The 21771-nt window shown below is 38.2% G+C and overlaps 1 protein-coding gene across 4 annotated transcripts in view; it reads left to right on the top strand.

Annotated features, from left to right (window-relative positions):
* The window catches only part of sugct (succinyl-CoA:glutarate-CoA transferase), a 752804-nt gene that overhangs the window by 357912 nt on the left and 373121 nt on the right, over positions 1-21771 (top strand). For all 4 annotated transcript variants that reach the window (XM_051928849.1, XM_028803974.2, XM_051928850.1 and 1 more), the window contains one exon: positions 10266-10368. In XM_051928849.1, coding sequence (XP_051784809.1) covers positions 10266-10368 — 103 coding nt within the window. The remainder of the gene's footprint in view (positions 1-10265; positions 10369-21771) is intronic.

The raw sequence follows: 21771 nt of genomic DNA, 5'->3' as shown, positions 1-21771 counted from the left end.
TCAAAACTTATCTCTTCATACTGGCATACCAATTATGAATTTAACACTGTTACTTCCTGTAATCATTGATGTCTGCTACTACCTCTGTACCTTATTGTTATTTGATTTTATCGTCCTCTTTATTTTTATATCTTATTACTGTTGTTTAATTTCATTGTAAGGTGACCCTGAGTGTTAAGAAAGGTGCATATTAAATAAAATGTATTATTATTATTATTATTACTACTACTTAGGGTCAGCCCAAGTTTCTCCACCAAACTTTGTCCTTTGTCTATTATATATTGTTTAGTTTATTCACACAGTAGCAAAATGTTTTTGGTTTTAATTATGCTTTATCTTTGACAATTAAATATGAAAATATGTTCCCTGCAGACTTAGAAATAAGGCATTTTATTTTATGCATTTACTTTTTCTTAAACAAAAGTGCGTTCAGATTGTTTTCTTTTCTTTGGGTACAGTAAGTGTTTGAAGAATGGCTACAAAAGGAGAAAAGAAACTAGTCAGTTTTAATCCTTTGGTTTATGCCTGAATACATCTTTTCTTGGTTCAAACCAGGACCACAAACTTTGTATGACACTGCAGTTTTTGCAAAGTCTTTTTTGCTTGCAACTCTGACATACACTAAAATTCCAAAGCAGAAGTTATTGTTTAATGGATTTTTTTTTATGAGAATCCCAAGGATATCAGATTCTGTTGAATATCTCCGTGATTTCCAGTTGTTACCTTTGGACTTTTCTGAAAGCTTCCTGTGGTATTTTTTTACATCTCATAGCTTTTCACTAATTGGTGATGAACAATGAAGATAAAAAAAAAATCAGCATGTGCTTTTTTATGACCTTTAACTTATGAAAGTCCAAAGTCATTTCTCTCCAATGAATTGACAGCTAAGATGTTGAATTGTAACTGATGAATTATGCCTATATGTGAAATTCATTCATGCATAAAGGTAGCAAAGATGAACTTTTGAAAAAACAGAAACTTGAAAGCAAAGGAGGTTTGTTTGTGGGAAATTTTTTATAAATATTTGCTGTGAATACATTCAGTTGCCTTGCGTTTTTTGTATTTTATTTATAAAGTTATGATTCTGCATGGCTTTTTTAACATGATGGAAATGTATTTTATAGATAACAGGCATGTTGATTTATACCCTCTTTTGAAGATTATTCTTGGATGTATTGTACACTTATACTGAGATTTACAGACCTAGATTATTCTTGAAAATTCATTCAAGTACTTACTTTCTTATGTTTTATTGGGAAAAACTAATTGTTCTTAGGCAATATACTACAAGGTCTTGACAATTACACAAAAGATATAATCGACACAAAATAACAGTACAGGTTTAATAAACTAAGTCTAATGATAAAATGGTTCACTTAGTACTGTATAACTAGAAAGCCATGTGGCATAAACAAGTGACAAACAATGAGAAGAGGCAAGGAAATAAGTATCTGGTTGGTGGCAGTTAGAGAAGGACATGGGAGATGAGGAGTTGGCTATGGCAAGTGGTAGTGTGAGAAGGCTAGATAAAAGATAGTCAGTTATGTTTTGGTGGCAAGAAGCAGAGGCAAAAAAGAAAAAAACACAAGAAGAATCAAAATGAACTGAAAACTGAATTTCATTAGTCTGTACTGTATACATTTCATTTATCTGAAAATATGACTTTTTGGAGGAAATATCTTCACATACAGTCATATGAAAAAGTTTGGGAACCCCTCTCAGCCTGCATAATAATTTACTCTACTTTCAACAAAAAAGATAACACTGGTATGTCTTTCATTTCCTAGGAACATCGGAGTACTGGGGTGTTTTCCGAACAAAGATTTTTAGTGAAGCAGTATTTGGTTGTTTGAAATTAAATCAAATATGATTGCTTGTAATTTTGTTGATTTGAATGCATGTAACTGCTCAATATTGATTACTTGCAACACCATATTGGTTGGTTTAGCTCGTTAAGCTGGACTTCCTGTCTGGTCGCTCCCAGAGGGTCAGGCTGGGTCTCCACACATCCACTGCTCTCAGCCTCAACACCGGGACGCCGCAGGGTTGTGTGCTCAGCCTGCTCCTCTACACCCTCTACACATATGACTGTGTCCCCACTCACCATAGCAACAAGATTATAAAGTTCGCGGATGACACGACGGTGGTCGGACTCATCTCGGGCAAGGAGGGTGAGCTGGCATACAGGGACGAGGTGGAGCGACTGTCAGAGTGGTGCACAGTCAATAACCTGCTCCTCAACACCAAAAAAATGAAGGAGCTTGTTATTGACTTTAGGAAAAACAAAACTGACATCCAGCCACTCATCATTGGCGGGGCCTGTGTGGAGAGGGTCCCAGTGTTCAGGTTTCTGGGTATTGAGCTGGAGGATGACCTGACCTGGAGCGCCAACACCAAGGAGCTGCTGAAGAAGGCGCAGCAGAGACTGTATTTTCTGAGAATTCTCAGAAAGAACCATCTCCCAAAAAATCTGCTCCTTGCTTTTTATCACTGTTCCATTGAGAGTGTGCTCACGTACGGACTGTGTGTGTGGTACGGCAGCTGCACTTCCTCAGAAAAGAAAGCGCTCCACAGGGTCGTCAGGACAGCGGAGAGAACAATTGGTTGTACCCTCCCCACTCTGGAACAAATCTACACCTCCCGATGCCGCAAAAAAGCAATAGACATTTCACAGGATTCATCACATCCCGATCATTGCCTCTTCCAGCTTTTGCCATCGGGCAAGAGATACAGAGCAATGAAAACCAGGACAAACCGCCTTAAAAACAGCTTTTATCCAAAAGCAATCATGGCCCTGAACTCAGAATAAAACTGCTCCATATCATTCTACCAATGTGCAATATAAACCTTAAGTCAACAAGTGCAATTTGTATATTTATTACTATTCGGTTTGTTATTATTTTCTCTCTTCTTGTCTTTTTTTTAACTCTTATTCCTCACACTGAGTCAACTGCACCTTCAATTTTGTTGTTCCCTTGTAAAAGTGACAATGACAATAAAGATCTATCTATCTATCTATCTATCTATCTATCTATCTATCTATCTATCTATCTATCTATCTATCTATCTATCTATCTATCTATCTATCTATCTATCTATCTATCTATCTATCTATCTATCTATCTATCTATCTATCTATCTATCTATCTAACTTCATAGACTGGTGTGTCCAATCATGAGATATAAAGGTATTTAAGGTGGTCAATTGCAAGTTGTGCTTCCCTTCAACTCTCCTCTGAAGAGTAACAGCACGGGATCCTCAAAGCAACTCTCAAAAGATCTGAAAACAAAGATTGTTTCATATCATGGTTTAGGGGAAGGCTACAAAAAGCTATCTCAAAGGTTTAAACTGTCAGTTTCAACTGTAAGGAATGTAATGAGGAAATGGAAGGCCACAGGCACAGTTGTTGTTAAACCCAGGTCTGGCAGGACGATAAAAATACAGGAGCGGCATATATGCAGGATTGTGAGAATGGTTACAGACAACCCACAGATCACCTCCAAAGACCTGCAAGAATGTCTTGCTGCTGATGGTGTATCTGTACATCGTTCTACAATTCAGCGCAATTTGCACAAAGAACATCTATATGGCAGGGTGATGAGAAAGAAGCCCTTTCTGCACTCTCGCCACAAACAGAGTCATTTGTTGTGTGCAAATGCTCATTTAGACAAGTCAGATTCATTTTGGAACAAAGTGGTTTGGACTGATGAGACAAAAATTGAGTTATTTGGTCATAACAAAAAGCGCTTTGCAAGGCGGAAGAAGAATACCACATTCCAAGAAAAACACCTGCTACCTACTGTCAAATTTGGTGGAGGTTCCATCATGCTGTGGGGCTGTGTGGCTAGTTCAGGGACTGGGGCCCTTGTTAAAGTCGAGGGTTGGATGAATTCAACCCAAAATCAACAAATTCTTCAGGATAATGTTCAAGCATCAGTCACAAAGTTGAAGTTATGCAGGGGTTGAATATTGCAACAAGACAATAACCCAAAACACAGTTTGAAATCTACAAAGGCATTCATGCAGAGGGAAAAGTGCAATGTTCTGGAATGGCTGTCACAGTCCCCTGACTTGAATATTATTGAAAATCTATCTTTGATGATTTGAAGCAGGCTGTTCATGCTCGGCAGTCATCAAATTTAACTGAACTGGAGAGATTTTGTATGGAAGAATGGTCAAAAATACCTCTTTCCAGAATCCAGACACTCATCAGTGGCTATAAGAGGCGTCTAGAGGCTGTTATATTTGCAAAAGGAGGCTCAACTAAGTATTGATGTAATATCTCTGTTGGGGTGCCCAAATTTATGCACCTAATTTTATTATGATGCATATTGCATATTTTCTGTTAATCCAATAAACTTAATGTCATTGCTGAAATACTACTGTTTCCATAAGGCATGTCATATATTAAAAGGAAGTTGCTACTTTGAAAGCTCAGCCAATGATAAACAAAAATCCAAAGAATTAAGAGGGGTTCCCAGACTTTTTCATATGACTGTAATTCAATAAACCACATAAAAATTAGGATGCAACCTTGGAGGGTAACACAAACAATTATGGCATTATTTTCCATTATGTGCAGTATTTACTCATCTACTCTTTGTGCTCATGCCATTGTTGGAGAAAACTGCAGTTTAGATATCTGACTTGACATATTCATCATTGGTGACCCCTGAAGGTGGCCCTTCTGATTGAGGGGCAAATAAGTAATATTGCAACTACTATAACAAATAGAACAAACAGCACATTTGGATGTCTCAAATAAAAACATTTTTGAACTCCTGCTCTCATACATTTTCATGTTGAAAAGTAACAGTACGACCCTCCTAAAACAGGGAGTGTCTCAAAATTCCTTACTTTGGAATGCACAAATAACTAAGGTACCTCTACTAGTAGATAAATTAGGTAAGCTATAATGACAATAAAGTACAGCAAGGTTGTAGTTACATGGGGTCAGGTCTAGAGAGCAGGGTGAGTATGGTATCTCTTGAATCAATAATTTCAAATGGCAGCCTTTCCAATTTAAGCTGTTTAAGAATATACTTTATCATGAAATAGAATTTGGGATGGTTGACATCTTTGAACACTGCTTTTCCTTAATTCACTGTAATGAAGAAAGCAAATCAGACAAATATTAACCAGTTAAGTGGGTCATGAGAACCATATAATCAGCATGGATTGTGCTGGCAAAATCACAACCAATTGCGTATGTGATCTTGACAGCACTATGTTGGACCTTTAGTTTCCTTGGGGTTGAAAAATCGCTATGCCTCTTTTGTTTAGAATATTGTTTGTACTCTGGCTTATAGTGACATATCCAAGTTTTCTTCTAGTTGTGACTTCTAAAAATTTTCCATATTCTTTAATTCATTAGCTTGAGATTCTCTTGGGAACATTGGATGTGATGTTGCTTGATTTTTGAGTCAGAATTCTGGGCTCCCTTTAGTCCATCTTGGAAGGAAATTCTTTTCTGCATACAACAAATACCTCTGTAGATTGATTACATTTTTATTTCCAAATCATTGGCATTTTACAGTCTTAATCAGTTCTTTATCATGAGTTTTATACTTTAAAACCTCCATCTTGCATTTTTGTCCTTTAGGCCAGTCCATTGTTGATTTAAAACTTCACTGTTTTAATTCTTAAAATTCACTGAACAGTTTTCTACAAAACTGAATGAATGCATCAGGTAAATTTCATTTCAGTGAGTGGTCCCGCTTTTGTATGAAAGGCTTCCTGAATGATTTCTCAGTGGCTTTCACTGCATACCATGCTTGCAAGTCTCATAAAGTGAGATATAACCTTCAATATCATTTGAATCAACATGATAGCGCATGCCTTTCAATATCTGACCCCACTCCTCCATGAATTTCATGATGAGCTTAACAACTGTCTATTAAAGAAAGTTGAATTCCTAACACATCATAGGTATTATTTATCACAGGTCAAGCTGAGTATGTTACTTGCTTTAAGGGTTTACAAATACAACACTTTCTCTATATCCTCCATTAAGACTAAGACTCCATCATTCATTCTTTCTTATATTGTGTTAAATGAATGAGTGCTTCATGGACTTTTACTCCAAACTGTTTGCTTCTAAAGAACAGACACATTTCTTGAATTTATACAACTTTCCTCTGGGACCTTTTTCTGGCAGCAGTGAGTGCAAGGTGCACAACAGACCTGGGCAAAATGCTAACCTGTCACACAGCATACACACATAAACAACCACACTCATTTAGAGTCATCTGCTAAATTAAATACTGATATGAATGTAATATTGATTATTATGGGGATTTCTGCAAATGAATTCCAAGGCTTTTCCATTGTGTTTTGTTTTATATAAAAACAAAAGTATGTTAATGCAAAAGGTAATGGATTGCATAAACAGAAAACTTAGCTCAAGCAGTTTTGTTTAGTATACATAATTGTTGACAATGTTAATACAATGAGCATATCACAATTTTACATTCATTTGTAAAAAAAATCCCTTTGTTTAATTAATCATCAAGTTTCTTATTATTTTAGAACTTTGTCTTGAGTACAGTGGAAGGTTTTACAGTAATATTAGTCAGTCAGTCATTGTCCAACCCGCTATATCCTAACACAGGGTCACGGGGGTCTGCTGGAGCCAATCCCAGCCAACACAGGGCACAAGGCAGGTACAAATCCCGGGCAGGGTGCCAGCCCACTGCAGGACACATACACACACACACACCAAGCACACACTAAGGACAATTTTAGGAATGCCAGAGCACCTAACTTGCATGTCTTTGGACTGTGGGAGGAAACTGGAGAACCCAGAGGAAACCCACGCAGACACGAGGAGAAACCCAAGTCTCCTTACTGCGAGGCAGCAGTGCTACCACTGTGCCATCGTGCCGCCCCTTCCCAACTGTTTCTAAATAAATTAGAATAATGAAAGTATAAGGCTTAACTGTGAATCGTTACAAATGCAAGCCCCTGGAACAGCAATGCACATAATAACACCTGTGGTCCATCTCTTCACAGGTCTTGGTGCACTATGCATATTCAGCTTGTTTATAACTTTTATCTATACCTTTATATATACCTTTATAGCAATGAATGTAATTTCTGCACATTTTGAGTGGTAATTCTCAAAATTGCTATAGGATCCTTATTTGCACATATAGCAATTGTTTTTCTCACTATGATGAATATTACACTGTGGCTGTTTCATGAATTATGCAGTTCTGTATATGTATGAGAGGTAGCTCATAACTGTGGTAACCAAAATTTGGCAATTAACATCTTGAACTAGTACCTGAAGATCTTTGATACACACTTTTTAATATGATGCTCAATCTCTTTCTATGCTGAGTTTGAAGAAACATTTCTCATGTAATATTACTTTATGAAGTTTAAACCAACACTATTTAACTGAGGCACTGAGCTTATATCCTTAGTAACTGTTTGTGTGGAGATTTCACATTCACCTTGTGTCGATTTGGGTTTAACCTCAGAGTACTTCAGCTAATTTAATTTTCGATTCTAGACTCAGTGTGAGTGTGTGTGTTAGCACGTGGACTGATGCCCCGTACAAGGCTTTTTTCTGGTTTGCAGCCAATGTTGACAGATTGGTTTTGCCCCTGTGACTCTGAATTAAAGTAAGCAAGTCTGAGAATGTGTTGTTGTGTTATTTGGGTACTGATGCTTCTCATTTTCAAAAATGTTTTCGTACAATTACCATCTTTTTATATTAAACTGTTTTGTTTGTCTAGGTTACAGCATCTGTTTTTTATTTACATAAATGGTTTCATTATTATAAAATAAAGTATAATAGTGGCAAATCAGAGAAGAGATTAATTGATTGAATAAACTTCAGATATATGTTTTAATTAACAGTATGTTAACAGTGCAGTTTTATAACGCTGTGGGTTCCAGTGTGGCACAGCATAAACCTTTGTTGCTTCACAATTGTGATTTGGCTCTTGGTTTTCAGCTACGTTACTTTTATTACTTGTGTTGTGTTTTTTGTGTTGACCAAGGGTTTTGATACTTCCCATAGGGCAAAGATGCTCTTTTAGTTTTATTTGAAATTAAATATCTTCTAACTTGGCTGGATGTGGATGTACATGAGTATGCCCAGCAACAGAGTGGCATCCCGTCAATTACCTTATTTTATTGCAGAGAGAGTAAATAAATGGACTCATGCACTGTATCATTCTTGTTTAAAATACAATATATAAAATACAAATTTAATTGAGTAATAGCATTGGACTGCTGCCAGTCATCTCCATGAAACTGAGTTAAAATCCTATAAATATTCTACTTGTGTCTGTTTGTATGTGTTTGTGTGTGTTTTTTCTTTTTCAGGTATTCTAGTGTTCTAGTATTTCAGTGACATTCAGGTTAAGTGAACTGATACCTTCAAATTGGATTGATGTGAATGTGTGCATGTGTGTGTGAGAAGCACCCCGTAATGGACTAACTCTATCTAGGACTAGTTTCTGCCTATGGTACACAGTACACTTACACCCAATACAACCTCAGGGTTTGAATTAAGGTGGTTTAGAAAACAGGTGGGTGGTTGTTTACATGATTAATATACGGTACAATGCAGATATTTTCCTGCTGTTAATCAATTAATGCTAAATAAAAAATGTGTTAAGTTGGAAAAATGTATCTTTTGTCTGTGGTGTTACATTTTATTTCCTGTTTTTGGTAAGCTTTTATTTCTTTTGAACTGATATCTAGTAATAAAGCTTGTAATAGAGAAATATTTAAATTAGCTCCCTCTTGTGGAAAATCTCTGACAGTGCCATCATATGTTTTCCATTAAAATTCCACTCTTTACTAAACACATGTATTTTTACTAGATATTAAGGTGTGTCTACATGGACAGATGAGAAAAAGCATTACAGTTGCAAAAGCAACGACTTTATTTGCAGTAGGATTAGATTGTAATAAAGTATGGTACAGTAAAGTAAATGTGCCATTGAAATCATTTTGCTTGTACATGATACACAAGGAAAATTTATAAAGGGGAAAACAATAATATCATTCAGTGGAGTGATGATGCTTTAATTAATTTGCTGTAAAAACATATTTTAGTATTAGAAATGTAATTAATTCTTATGACTAAAATATTTTAAAGTTTCTTTCTGTCTCATTTTTATATTTCATTCACTGTTTCTGGTGATTATCACAGTACCAAATGACTAAAGCGGTCTGATCTTGCTGGGAAATGCCTCAGTGTTTTCAGGCCATTCGGGAAATAAATGTCTAGTGTGTTCTGGGTTTGCTCCTTGGTCTTCCACAGAGAGATTGTGGGAGGCACATAGAAACCACTTTTATATAAAGACCAAACCACCTCAAACTAACCTATCTCAATCAGGAGTAATGGCCATCTTCTCTACAGTTTTCCTAAATCAATTACCTCTTTGCCCTTCCATGAACATTGAGTGCCGCAGCCCTCATGACAAACCTAATTTCAACTATTTTTCCCATAGTCTCACTTTTTCAGTCCTGCCCATTTAAACCTCAGTACTCAATGGGATTATACACAAAAAATTGAGGCTAACACCTATCAAATATTTCTGGTTGAAGTACTGAGTCATTTAGGTGGTGTGGAATAAATATCTTTATTTGCTCCTGAAACTGCTCCTTTGGCTGATAAATGATTAAATGTAATCATATCATCATAATTGTAGCCAGATGATTCTGCCCTATTTACAATTGTTAAATTCTCTCCTCTATTTCTTTTGAGGTTGCAGGGCAACATTGCAGAACAATTCTTTTCCATGACAAAAACTAATGAATTATCTGTGTATATTTATTTATTTATTTTTTCAAATTAGATTGTAGGTTAAACAAAATTACAGGGTTATTATTCTGTAAGTTGTGTAAAACTATGCTTTCATACAATAGCTTGGTTATAGACTCAAAATAACAAAAAAGCTCACTCTGAGTTTTATAAACCTCATGGCATTTTTGAGTTAAGAAAAAAGAAAACTCAGCACTAAATCTGTTGTCTACAAAATATGTAGATGAAGAAAACTGCAGGAAGTATATTGATAGTTTCTCGAGCAGTCCTAATTTTGGTGGCTGCATGAGGCAGACCAAATTAGGTTCTTGTTTTGTGACTGTACTTTTTACTGGAGGGCAAGATTTGGTGCTTCCAAGAAACACATATGCATTGCATTTTAGAAGTTATTGAATGCTGGAATAAAACCATCAGATTCTGTATATCTTTTCAAACTCTAACACAAAGTTCCAAGCATAATTTTTTGTTTTTTCCTAGATTCTCTGAAAAAACGACCAAGGAATGGTTAGAAATGTTTGAAGGTACTGGAGTGCCCTACGGTCCAATCAACAGCATTAAAGAAGTATTCTCTGATCCTCAGGTCAGTCTTTATTTTGTTTTACATCTAGGATGTCTGTTTATTGGAAAGGTTTTAACTAGTCACATTGAATTAGGACTTCTAATCCTGCTAGATAAGCACCGTTAGATAGTTTGTGCACATTTCTGTCAGAAGTCATGTAATCAGTCAAAGAAGAGAATATACAACAAAGCATATGAATAATGTAGTTAATATATTTTGTTACTGTTGGCAGGATCATGTTGTGAACAACATTTAGTAGTGAAATTTTCCATAATAATTTTTTAAACCTTTTTAACATTCTTGTACAATAAGTGGAATCTGACTGATTTGGTCAAGTTGCTGAAATTCTGTAAATATAATTTTGACATTGAAGGCATGATTTTTTTTTCACTGAATAGACTGTGGGTATGAATTTTTTCATCCTTCCATACTCAATTTATTTTATCCTTCATGAAGTGGACATTTTATTAATATTTTGTACATTCTACTTTATTACCACTTAAACCTTTGCACATAATTTTGATAGTTTTAAAATGTATGAACATTTGGTTTAATAGTACTGTATGCATTTTTTTACAATTACATTCATTCCTGGTAATCTTTTTTTCATTTTTTTTAAAGTAGCCTAAATAGCAAGAGGTAAGGGTAAATGTAAACTCATTGTATGAAAAGTTGGTTTATTGTAGTAGAACAAAAATAGGCATAGTGAGATAATAATGAGTAAGAAATAAGGTTATACAGTTAGTACAGGGACCTGTAAACATGAAATTATTAACCATATGTAAATCTTTCAAAGTTTTCTTTTCAGAGTTTTCTCTGAAAGTGTCAGATAGGTTACCATAGGTAGTTGAGGGCTGAGGATCGTCCATTTCTTCTAGTTTTCCTGGGTTGTCTGTTTTTTCTATTCCTGAAGTTGGGATATGTAATGAGTAGGAAAATGGAGTTGAAAAAGGAGTAAATTTCATAAAGAAACCACTAAATTTGGTTTTCACAGTTTCTTTCTTTTGCTCTGCATATATTTCACAATAACACCTTAAGATTTCATACATTTCATGATCTACCTTTCCAAAACATTCCATACTGTACTTGGATTCACACTTTTGAAGCATTTATTAACATTATTTATTGACATCTGAGAAAACACTAGCCAATCCTTTTACATTAAACTTTTTTTAGCACTGCCTTCTAAGTCTTCCACAATCGTTTGTGTTTCCAATTCTTTTTCCAGTTCAATTAACTCTTCGTTTTTAAACTCACCCTCAGTGTAGGCTATCAAGCATCTCACATCTTCATCTAGAACATCCAAATTAAAGGACTTTGTGAATGTTAACATTTTCCTCTTTATTTTGTCCAGGTTTTTAATTTGTTTAATTTTTTGAAAGTTATTCATAAAAACAAAGAAACATTTTAAGCGCTTTTTCCAAATGCCTTGCATACATTTCACACTAACATCATTCCATGCAGCTGCAATATTTTTCACACCATGGAGGATATTGTTGTCTTTCCAAAACCTGCACGGTGTTACTGTATTATCCTCTTGTAGGTGTTTTTACATTGTCATTAGTTTAAACAGATGTTAAGTTTCAAGTCACCCTGTTTCTCTACAGCGTCAGTTCTCCTAACCAATTACAGAATAGAAGTGTGATGATAGATGACAGAAATACTAACAGAGCAGAATCAAAGCAACACTTTGTACATCATAAAACAATCTACTTCATTAATATACCCACCTTTGTCCAAGAAATTTCCTAAGAAAACAGGCCTTAGTTGTAGTGCCGTCAGTTTACTGGATGTATCAGAAGTACTATGTAACTAACTGAGCATATTTCTATATATGGTGTTTGTGTTTTTTTTCCCAATACCAGGGGCTAATATTAGTTCACTTGCACCCCTTACTCTTGAATATGCTACATTCAATTGCCCATCAGTAGAACATTTGTGCTGTAGATCAATTCCTGCTTTTCCTACTGACTGACTTTAGCTTTTGTTGATGGTCATTGGGAAACAAAGTTTTAATGGAAACAGACAATTAGTAGTAGGAATAATGGGAATTTTGGCTAAAAATATAATTTCACCATGTAGCATATCTTGTAAAAATAGCTTCAGTCAGATTTGAATTTAATGCTTTGATCTGTAATCTTGTGCTGTTACAATGTTTTGGGGAGTTTAGATCAAAAGTAGTTTAATTCAACTTTTATTACACACAGCATTGAAATTTACAAGATGCACATTTATGTGGACCATGGAAGAAATTGATTGTTTTAAGAATTGTAAATATAAGAATGGTTGGAAAGAATTAATATCGTGAATGATGTACAATGTTCAGCTCCTCTGTCTTCTGTCCATGGGGGATTGAGATGCAGAAGCATTTAAATTTATCAGGACATGCTGGCTTCTGCCTCTCGCTGGAAATCTCTTGCCCTTCTCTCTCCTACTATCTGGAAGTCTTACTTTTACAATTTTGTCCTCCTTGAACTTTCTGCGTCTTGGATCAACAGCTCTTCTGGCTCTGCTATTCGCAACTGGCTTCACACTATTCATTTAGTAAAGAGCTGGTTGGGGGTTGCATCATTATGTAATTTTTCCTATGTACAGCTTTCCTTGTGTTTTTTTTTTTGATGTTGTTTACATTGCTGCGTTCCTGAATGGTGTGTATGCCGATTTACTCACCGACTCTTTTCATTATCTTTTGTGTTTTTGTTTAAATAGCAGTCTCACATGGGATGGAGGGGTGTTATGTTGTTTGTTCTTATATAGATTAAAATCAGTTATTTTTGTTAGTTTTCTTTGGCTGTATTTCCTTTTCTTGTTGCCAATAAAAATGTGATCACAAAAAAAAGACATGTTGGCTTCTCTTGCACACAGGGCTTGAAATGGGATAGTAATTGAACCAGCAACTCACTTTTTCTACCTTATGAACTGGATCATAGTGACACATTGCAGTCTGCTCACCAAGGGAACACTGTAGTTCTCCATAATATTGCATGTATTTCACCACCAAGGGCCTGTAATTCCCCACCTCATTGTTCAAAGTATATGTATTTAATATCGCTCAATAATCCAAACCAACTTGTATTTTATACCACAATGTGATGAGTAAGAAGAAGCTAACAATGATCCTTTCATTGTCCTTTGAAATAGGTCCTCATTTCTCACTCCTGGTGTATGTTGTTGTCTGTGTACCGAACTTTGTAAGATATTAGAAAATGTTTCTTGTAAATGCGCACCATGGTCGGTAAGTGGAGTTTTTATTATGGTTGTGTTTGTAAATGATTGGAAACCGAGGTATTCACTAAACAAGGAGTTCCTAATGACTGAAACATAAGCACAATTGCAATAGTAATTTAATTATAGAAGCTTTCTGCACATATCTAAGTTGGTTTACCATGCTTCCAACTGATTCTAATAATAGTTTTACCATACAGTGGAACCTTGGATTGCAAGCATAATTGGTTCTGGAAACATGCTTGTAATCCAAAGCACTCCTATATCAAAGCGAATTTCCCATAAAAAATAATGGAAACTCAGATGATTCGTTCCACAACCCAAAACTATTCATATAAAATGATTAATACAAAATATAAAGTAAAAATACATAAAACAAATTAACCTGCACTTTGAAAAGAATCATGGCTGGTGTGAGGGAGATGAGAGAGAGGAGGGTTATTGTGTAGGATGACTTTCACTCTAACTAACGGAATCCCAGCTATCTTTTGGCTCACTGGAATCTTCTTCTTTTTTTGCGACTTTAACAAGGAAACCTATCCAGTGACAGTTGCTTTTGCCTGAAGAGTGACTACACTTGGACACAAAATAAAAAAATGCTTTACACACTGTAAGGTTTCTAAACTCTTTTGGGATTCCACCCAATGGAACGACACGCGGAAGAGCATCCGAAGCAACTGCAAGGCTCCCAGTGCTGTAGCAGTTCGCCGCAAAAGCGAATCTGAAAAGATTGCAGACATGCTATAAGCGCCTGCCATTGATGGGTGATACAAGGAACACTATAAATGCACAGGGCACAGTATTACTTGGCCACTAACCTGGCCATGACCCTGCCTGACTGCTGTGTCTGTGTGTATGTCTGTGTATAGGAAAGCGGTAGATCCTGCTACAATAAATAACCGTGCTGTTCCTGTTTCATGCTGAATAAAGCTGGTGTTGCTAAAGTACTGAGACTCAGCCTCGTGTTTTGGGGTGCAAGACAGGGACTTGCACATTACAACACACACACATGGTCACCATGCTGTAGTAAACAGTATACACACGTACAGCTGTTGACTATACGGGTGAGGCACGCCGACTAAGGCCAAGAATGGGATATGATTACCCACAATCCCGCAATGAGAGAGAGAGAGAAGAACCATCAGCTCAGTTGTGATCACGTGATGCTCAGCAGACAAAGCGTATAAGTACTACTCATATTGCAAGACCTTGCTCATTTATCAAGTTAAAATGTATTAAAAATTTTAGCTCATCTTGCAAAACACTCGCAGACTAAGTTACTCGCAATCCAAGGTTTTACTGTATATAGTTTCATACAGTACATGTAAATGGGTCCTCTTAAATATTTTTTTACAATTTTTTAGAACTACTTCATCCTTGACAATATATACATCCCTAACATGTACAGTTCACAAGAGTGTACCAGTTTTGTTTGCAAATTAGGACAGATTTGAGAAACTTCCGGGAACACAGATAAGTAACAAAAAAAGGTCAATTCCACAAAATAAAAGACATGAGCACACACCAAAATGAGAGACAAAAATTATAGTTCAGTACATCTATTCCAGCTCCATGCTTCATTTGAAACCTTGCATTTTGGAGGAAAAACAGGTGATAGTTATGATGGTATAGGTTTAAGGGTGCAAGAAAACTAATGCATTTTTTGCTTCTGCTGCTTTAAGAATTATAGTGGAAGTTAATATATGCTTTCATTTTCTGTTAACAATGATTTCCTGAGTTCATAATTCTAATCCAACAAATTTGCTTTAATTAGCCAAGGTTAGTAATTTCTTGCAGTTTATTTTTGATATACTCTATTAATCCCTGAGGAGAAGTTGTCTTTTTGCATGACATTTGGGAGTCAGAGCACAGGGCCAGCTATTATACAGCACCCTGGAGTAATTTTCAGGTTAAAGTCCTTGTTGAAGGGCCCAGTGGTGTAGAATTCCTTCAGGCAGCAATGACATTTGAACCAGAAACCTTCTAGATAGCAGCATAGATCCTTAGCCACAGAGTAATAGATATTTCAGCATCCTGTAATACTCTCTGCATTTTTAAGAGTTGTTGGGTAGGGAGTAAGAAACACTAAATAACAGTAGAAATACTAGCTGCTGAGTGGCTGCTACTATTTGGCTTTGGGCTTTCGTCAGCGCTACATGACACGTTAGCATAGTGTACTCAGATTGGGTACAGAATTATTATCGACAAATAAAAAACAGGGGTCAGCTAATTTTCTTTTTTTTCTATAATGTCCTTTGCAGTTTATAATGTGGGGCACTGGATGCCACCCCCCCAAATATTTTAAAAACTCTACTTACATTAATTAGGTAATGTGAAATAATCATGAAATAAATTTGTTTATTTGCACAACGTGCCTGGTATCAGCACAGGTCAACATACATTAAAAACTGGTTCTGATTTGTATTTCTTTCATATTTTTTATGTGAATAAAAAAAAACAACCTATATTTTCTGAGTGGACTCCAGCCAAGTTAAAGTCTATGTAAGACCTTGATCTTTTGGGAAGGAGGTGGCCTGAGGGTGCCCTTTAATTGGCTGCTTTCAGATTTTTTCCTCGGACGCAGCTCTCTGTGCACTGGACCCTCCCACATTTATTGGCAACAAATTAGTATTGTTGTTTTTTTTTAATCTAATGTGTTTGAACAGTCGTCAATGCATTATGTCATGTTGATGTCAATGGTTCACAGTTCACATCCGCCTTTAATCTTATGTAACTACAGATGAGTGAGCACAACTTTAATGGCATCTTCAAGCAGAACTTCGGAGATTTAAGAAAATTGAGTTATTTCTTTAACAAAACCCCCTTCATCAATCTTTCATTTGTCTACCTGCTTCCATTCACTGCACCAGCTTGTTTCCTTTCTCTCTCCTGCCTTCTTCTTCTGCCATCCTATAACATCCACTCTATTCATCTCTTTCTTTTTTTCCTTTTCTTCTGATCTTGCACTCCCCTTTTTATATGCTGGGGAGCGGTTGCAGGTGCAATCGCCTGATTGCTGCCCCAGGCTGTTATTGAGGCAATAAGACTGACCACATGTGCCCGCAAGGCAACGCATGGTCAGCCAACCACCTTGCATCAACCCAGAGACCAGCAGTCCTCACAGACAATTGCTCGCACCTACTCCACTCCCCAGTGCGAGCATGTTCATTATTTATTTATTAAAACAGCCACGGACCCGCTATGCCACAGTTAGTAGAATAGTGGTATCCTTTGGGATGATTTCGATTACAAAAAGTGTGCTACTACAGAAAAGAGGTTGGGAAACACTGCTCTAGACAATAGTATTCAGCTACTTTTTTTGAAAGGCTAACTGAAATGACTCAATTTAATTAGAAAGTAGAAAAGGAGGGCAAAATTTATGTTCAAGGAAATCTAGGTATCCCGATCCTAAAGTGAGAATTTGATTTAGGTTGGCCTTGTCCTGCAGGTGCAGTACAAGGCAGGTTGGGAGGTGAGCTACTGTATGTTTTAAAATGGGGTCTGTGGATCTTACAATGTGAATTTGTGCCCAGGTGAGGTAAGCCTGGCAAACTTGCATAGGACTAAGCAGACTGGCAGCAAGTGTAGACTAAACATAGGGTGGGAATGACTCTGTGGGTATGGTAAATGATAGACTGGGATGCAAGACTGATGATTAGTGATTATATGATGTAGATTTATGGAATACTATGGAAATGGCCAGGGACTTAGCACTCTATTAGCAGAGGCAGAATAAGATTTGGATTGGACTTATGCTATGGATATGTTATAGGACAGACAGAAGTCCATGTTACTGGAAGATTACGGAGGTAGGGGTGCATTAAGTTGGTAGAGAATTTGACAATTTAGAGACAGGTGTAGTATAAAATTTGGTGGCAGGTTCACCTGTTCCTTTTCACTTCTATAGGGCAAGTTATGGATAGAATAAAGACTTAAGTGTTGGGGCACAGTAGAAATGGGAAAGCTGGCATCAGATTGGCATAATAAATAAATGTGATAGATAGATAGATAGATAGATAGATAGATAGATAGATAGATAGATAGATAGATAGATAAGTGATGCTTCAGTTTGTCCCCCCCAAAAGCTGTAACCCCTCCCAAATTATTTTTACCAGCTGCCACCGATATTGTCACCAAATTTCAAAATCAAAGCGTTTTTGTGGATTGTGGAGTAATTATTTTTCAATTTTAAGTTTTTTTTAATTTATTTTTTCAATTTTAAGTTTTTTTTACTCCTAAGTATTGATATATGACAATGTACCTAGTGGCCTAGATGTAGCATCCTTCCAAATTTCAGCCATCTAGGTAAAGCGGAATAGTGTTTTGTTGATGACTGAGTGAGTGAATTGGTGAGACAACTTTGTATGTTACATACAATATACAGATGAAAAAATACATTTATGGTAAATGGTATAGTTAAAATTTTTAAGTTATGCTTAAAGATAATTGTTTATATCATACTCTGAAAATGTATACATTGTAGGATATTAGTCAAGATCCTTTTTTATATACTGTAGTATGTTTCATAATTGACAATATTACCAATTCTGCGGTGGGTTGGCACCCTGCCCGGGATTGGTTCCTGCCTTGTGCCCTGTGTTGGCTGGGATTGGCTCCAGCAGACCCCAGTGACCCTGTGTTCAGATTCAGCGGGTTGGAAAATGGATGGATGGATGGAATATTACCAATTATTTTACATTTATACTACAATATTGTCTATGAGCATACAAGTTTTACAATCAACAAGCAATTATGTGATATGTTTTAACTTAAAGGTTCATCTTTTATTTCCTTTTTAAAAATGTAGCGTTTTGCACCATTGTTTTCAGTAACAGCTAGCTTTTGGATTTTCAACTAAAGGAAATGTTAAAAAGCAAAATAAGGAAACAGGTTCTGAATTATTCCTGCTTTAATGAAACACAAAAATGTCTTGACAATATGAAGTAGTCAATGATAGTGTAATCATTATTTGATCTTCCCCCTGTTTTTGTCCCAAAAGATTTAACTGGAAATATCCTGTCAGCATGTAATTAATACTAAAAATCTTTTGTTTTCTTTGGCTTGTCTATTTTTATAGTGAGTTAACATTCTGATGATGTGCTTAACTCCAGATTTTCAGCAGTTTTCAAATTACTAAAACTTGGATTTTAACTGGAATTCTACAATATACAGTATGTGCTTTCTAATTTTTTTTATATAAAAAGGAAAAGTATTTCTGCTTGTGTCCAGTGGAAGCCATTTGTCAAGTCAAGTTGGGGAGCATGCACTGGTACCGTGCGTTGCCACACCCACTACACGACGAAACAAATTTGGATCCTGGTTGGCAGCCCTCCAAGCAGACACGCGGTCCAGTCCCACCCCCCGGAAATGACTCTCTATCTGCCGCAGCCAGATGTTACGTGGGCGACCCATTGGCCCGGTCTAGCAACTCGGGTCCCTAACAATGAGGTTCATGAGCTGGATCACCCTTGGGGAAACGCGCCACATGGCCGTAGTGCCGTAACTGACGCTCCCTCACAATGCAGGCAATGTGCCTCATTTGGGACTCCATGAGCAACCGCTCATTCAACACAAAGTCAAACCAACGGTACCTAAGGAATCTCTGGAGAGACACAGTACCAAAGGAGTCCAGTCTTCATCTCAGTTCTCTGGAAAGCATCCATGTCTCGCAACCATATAGCAAGACAGGAAGCACCAGGACTCTAAAGACTTGGACCTTTGTCCTTTTGCATAGATATCAGGAGCGCCACACACCCCTTTCCAGCGACCTCATGACCCCCCAGGCTCTCCCAATCCGTCTACTGACTTCATAGGAAGAGTCACCAGAGACATGAATGTCACTGCCAAGGAAAGTATACCTCTCGACAAGGTCGACAAGGTCGACACTCTCTCCACAAACAGACACACTGCTGATGGCCGTGCCCAAGAGGTCATTAAAAGCCTGGATCCTGGTTTTTTTTCAGGACACTTGCAAGCCCAGACACTCAGACTCCTCGCTCAGTCTCTCGAGCACCCCGATCAGAGCCTCCATTGACTCCACGAAGATCACAGCATCGTCAGCAAAGTCAAGATCCGTGAATCTTTCTTCACCAACAGATGCCCCACAGCCGCTGGACCCCACGACCTTGCCCAACACCCAGTCTATACAAGCATTGAACAGAGTAGGAGCAAGAACACATCCCTGACGAACCCCAGAATCAACTGGGAAAAACACAGAGGTTCTGCCTCCACTCTACACAGCTATTAAATTACCAGTGTACCAATCAACTGAGTCAAATGCTTTACGAAAATCAACAAAGGCTGCAAAGAAACTGCCGATATTCGCGTTTGCGCTCTATGAGAACCCTCAGTGCCAGGATGCGGTCAGTGGTAGACTTCTTAGGTGTAAAACCAGACTGTTCAGGTAGCTGGTAGGTGAGCAAGTGATCACGGATCCTTTTGAGGATGACCCTAGCAAGGACCTTACCCGGCACTAAGAGCAGTGTTATCCCCCTGTAGTTGCTGCAATCCAGGCAATCACCCTTCCCTTTCCAGATAGAGACGGCAAGTCCCGTTTTCCAGTCAGTTGGGATGATGTCAGTCTCTCAAATGGAAGCAAAGATTGCTTGCAATGCCAGGAGAACAGCCTTACCACCAGCCTGGAGAAGTTCACCCCGGATACCACAGATCCCTGAAGCCTTTCACCCCCTTCAGCTGGTTCACCACCTGTGCAATCTAAGTGAGATTGGGTGGTTCACAGCTAATTGGAGGATCAGCCTCAAGGACCGTGGACCCAAAGATATCCAATGACCTAGCCGGATGATCAGCTTTGAGCAACTGCTCAAAGTAGCCAGCCCAGCAGGTCATAACTGCAGAGTCATCCGTAAGGACCGTGCCATCAACCGCCCTGACTGTGACTCACCAAGGAACAGATTCAGATGTGCTTAATGCCTTGATTCCTCTGTAAACAGGACGTGGGTCACTAGACCACAGATGGTGTGTCACTTGCTCACAGATTCCTCTAACCAATCCCTCTTTATCTGCCCTCAGAGCCCTCGCAGCTGTCCTTCTCAGTTCCTGGTACAGACCAGAGTTGCCATTGAGCCGTGTGCTGCGACTCTTCTCAATGGTATCCAGGGTGCCCTGCGACATGAAACACCTCCTTCTGGGAACACCAGCAACACCAACACAACCTTCAGGGTTTTGTCACGGAAGGTCTCCCACATCACTTTAGGATCAGCTGTCATACCCAAATCTGCAAGTTCCTCACACAAACTGCGTGCAGACTCATTAGAAACAGCCTTGTCTTTGAGTCTGGATGTCCAGGCTCATTTTCCTAGTAGGTGGTAGCCTACTGGACCTAAGCTGGATCCTAAGAGTAGCAACAACAAGTCTGTGGTCAGAATTCATAAACTGGGCACTTCTGTAGACCCTGCAGTTTTGCAAGAGCCTCCAGCGTCTGCCCACGAGGATGTGATCAATCTCCTTCACTGCACCACCAGTATTGGGGTACCAAGTCCAGCGATGTGATTCTGGGCGCTGGAACCACGATCCAGTGATTTGCAGCCCCTGACCTTTTACAAAGTCAAGGAACATGGAGCCACTTTCACCACAATCACCAGACCTATGGGGACTGAGACAATCCTCATAGCCAGCCTTGTCAGTGCCAGTGGCTGCACTGAAGTCACCCATGACCAGAGGAGTGTCACCTCGTGGACACCCATCAACCACCGAGCGAAGCTGTGAATAAAATATCTCCCTCGCCGAGAAATCACTCACCGTGGTTGGAGCATACACCGAGACAACAGACAAGGCACCTACCCGTATGGGCCGCCTCAAATTGGGACCCGAGTGCTGCTGTGCAGCGGACGACGCCTCAGCACCACACCAGTTCTGATCCCCAACAGACCTGACCCCATTGGCTCTCCAACGGTTTCGATTCTTCCAGGGATGGGGCTCCCGAGGGTTTCCCCCCATCCCCTTTATGATGCAAGCAGCCTTCCTATGGGTGGCTGTAGCAGGGCTACTCCCGCGGAGAGCAAAAAAGAGTCCTTTCTGTTGTCTCAGAGCTGTGTGAAGTTTTTTTACAGTGGCTGGAGTGCCAATCCTGCCACCAACCCCCATGATTTCCCTGCAAGTTGGAGGACTGCTTGCAGGGCCGGATGCAGTTTAAAGCCATACCCAGCCATTTGTGATCTTTAAAATAAGGTATTATGTTGA

The sequence above is a fragment of the Erpetoichthys calabaricus genome, chromosome 6, assembly GCF_900747795.2.
Source record: "Erpetoichthys calabaricus chromosome 6, fErpCal1.3, whole genome shotgun sequence".
NCBI classification, from domain to species: Eukaryota; Metazoa; Chordata; class Cladistia; order Polypteriformes; family Polypteridae; genus Erpetoichthys; species Erpetoichthys calabaricus.
Note: the sequence above shows the minus strand (reverse complement) of the source record. Positions and strands in the feature narration are given on the sequence as shown.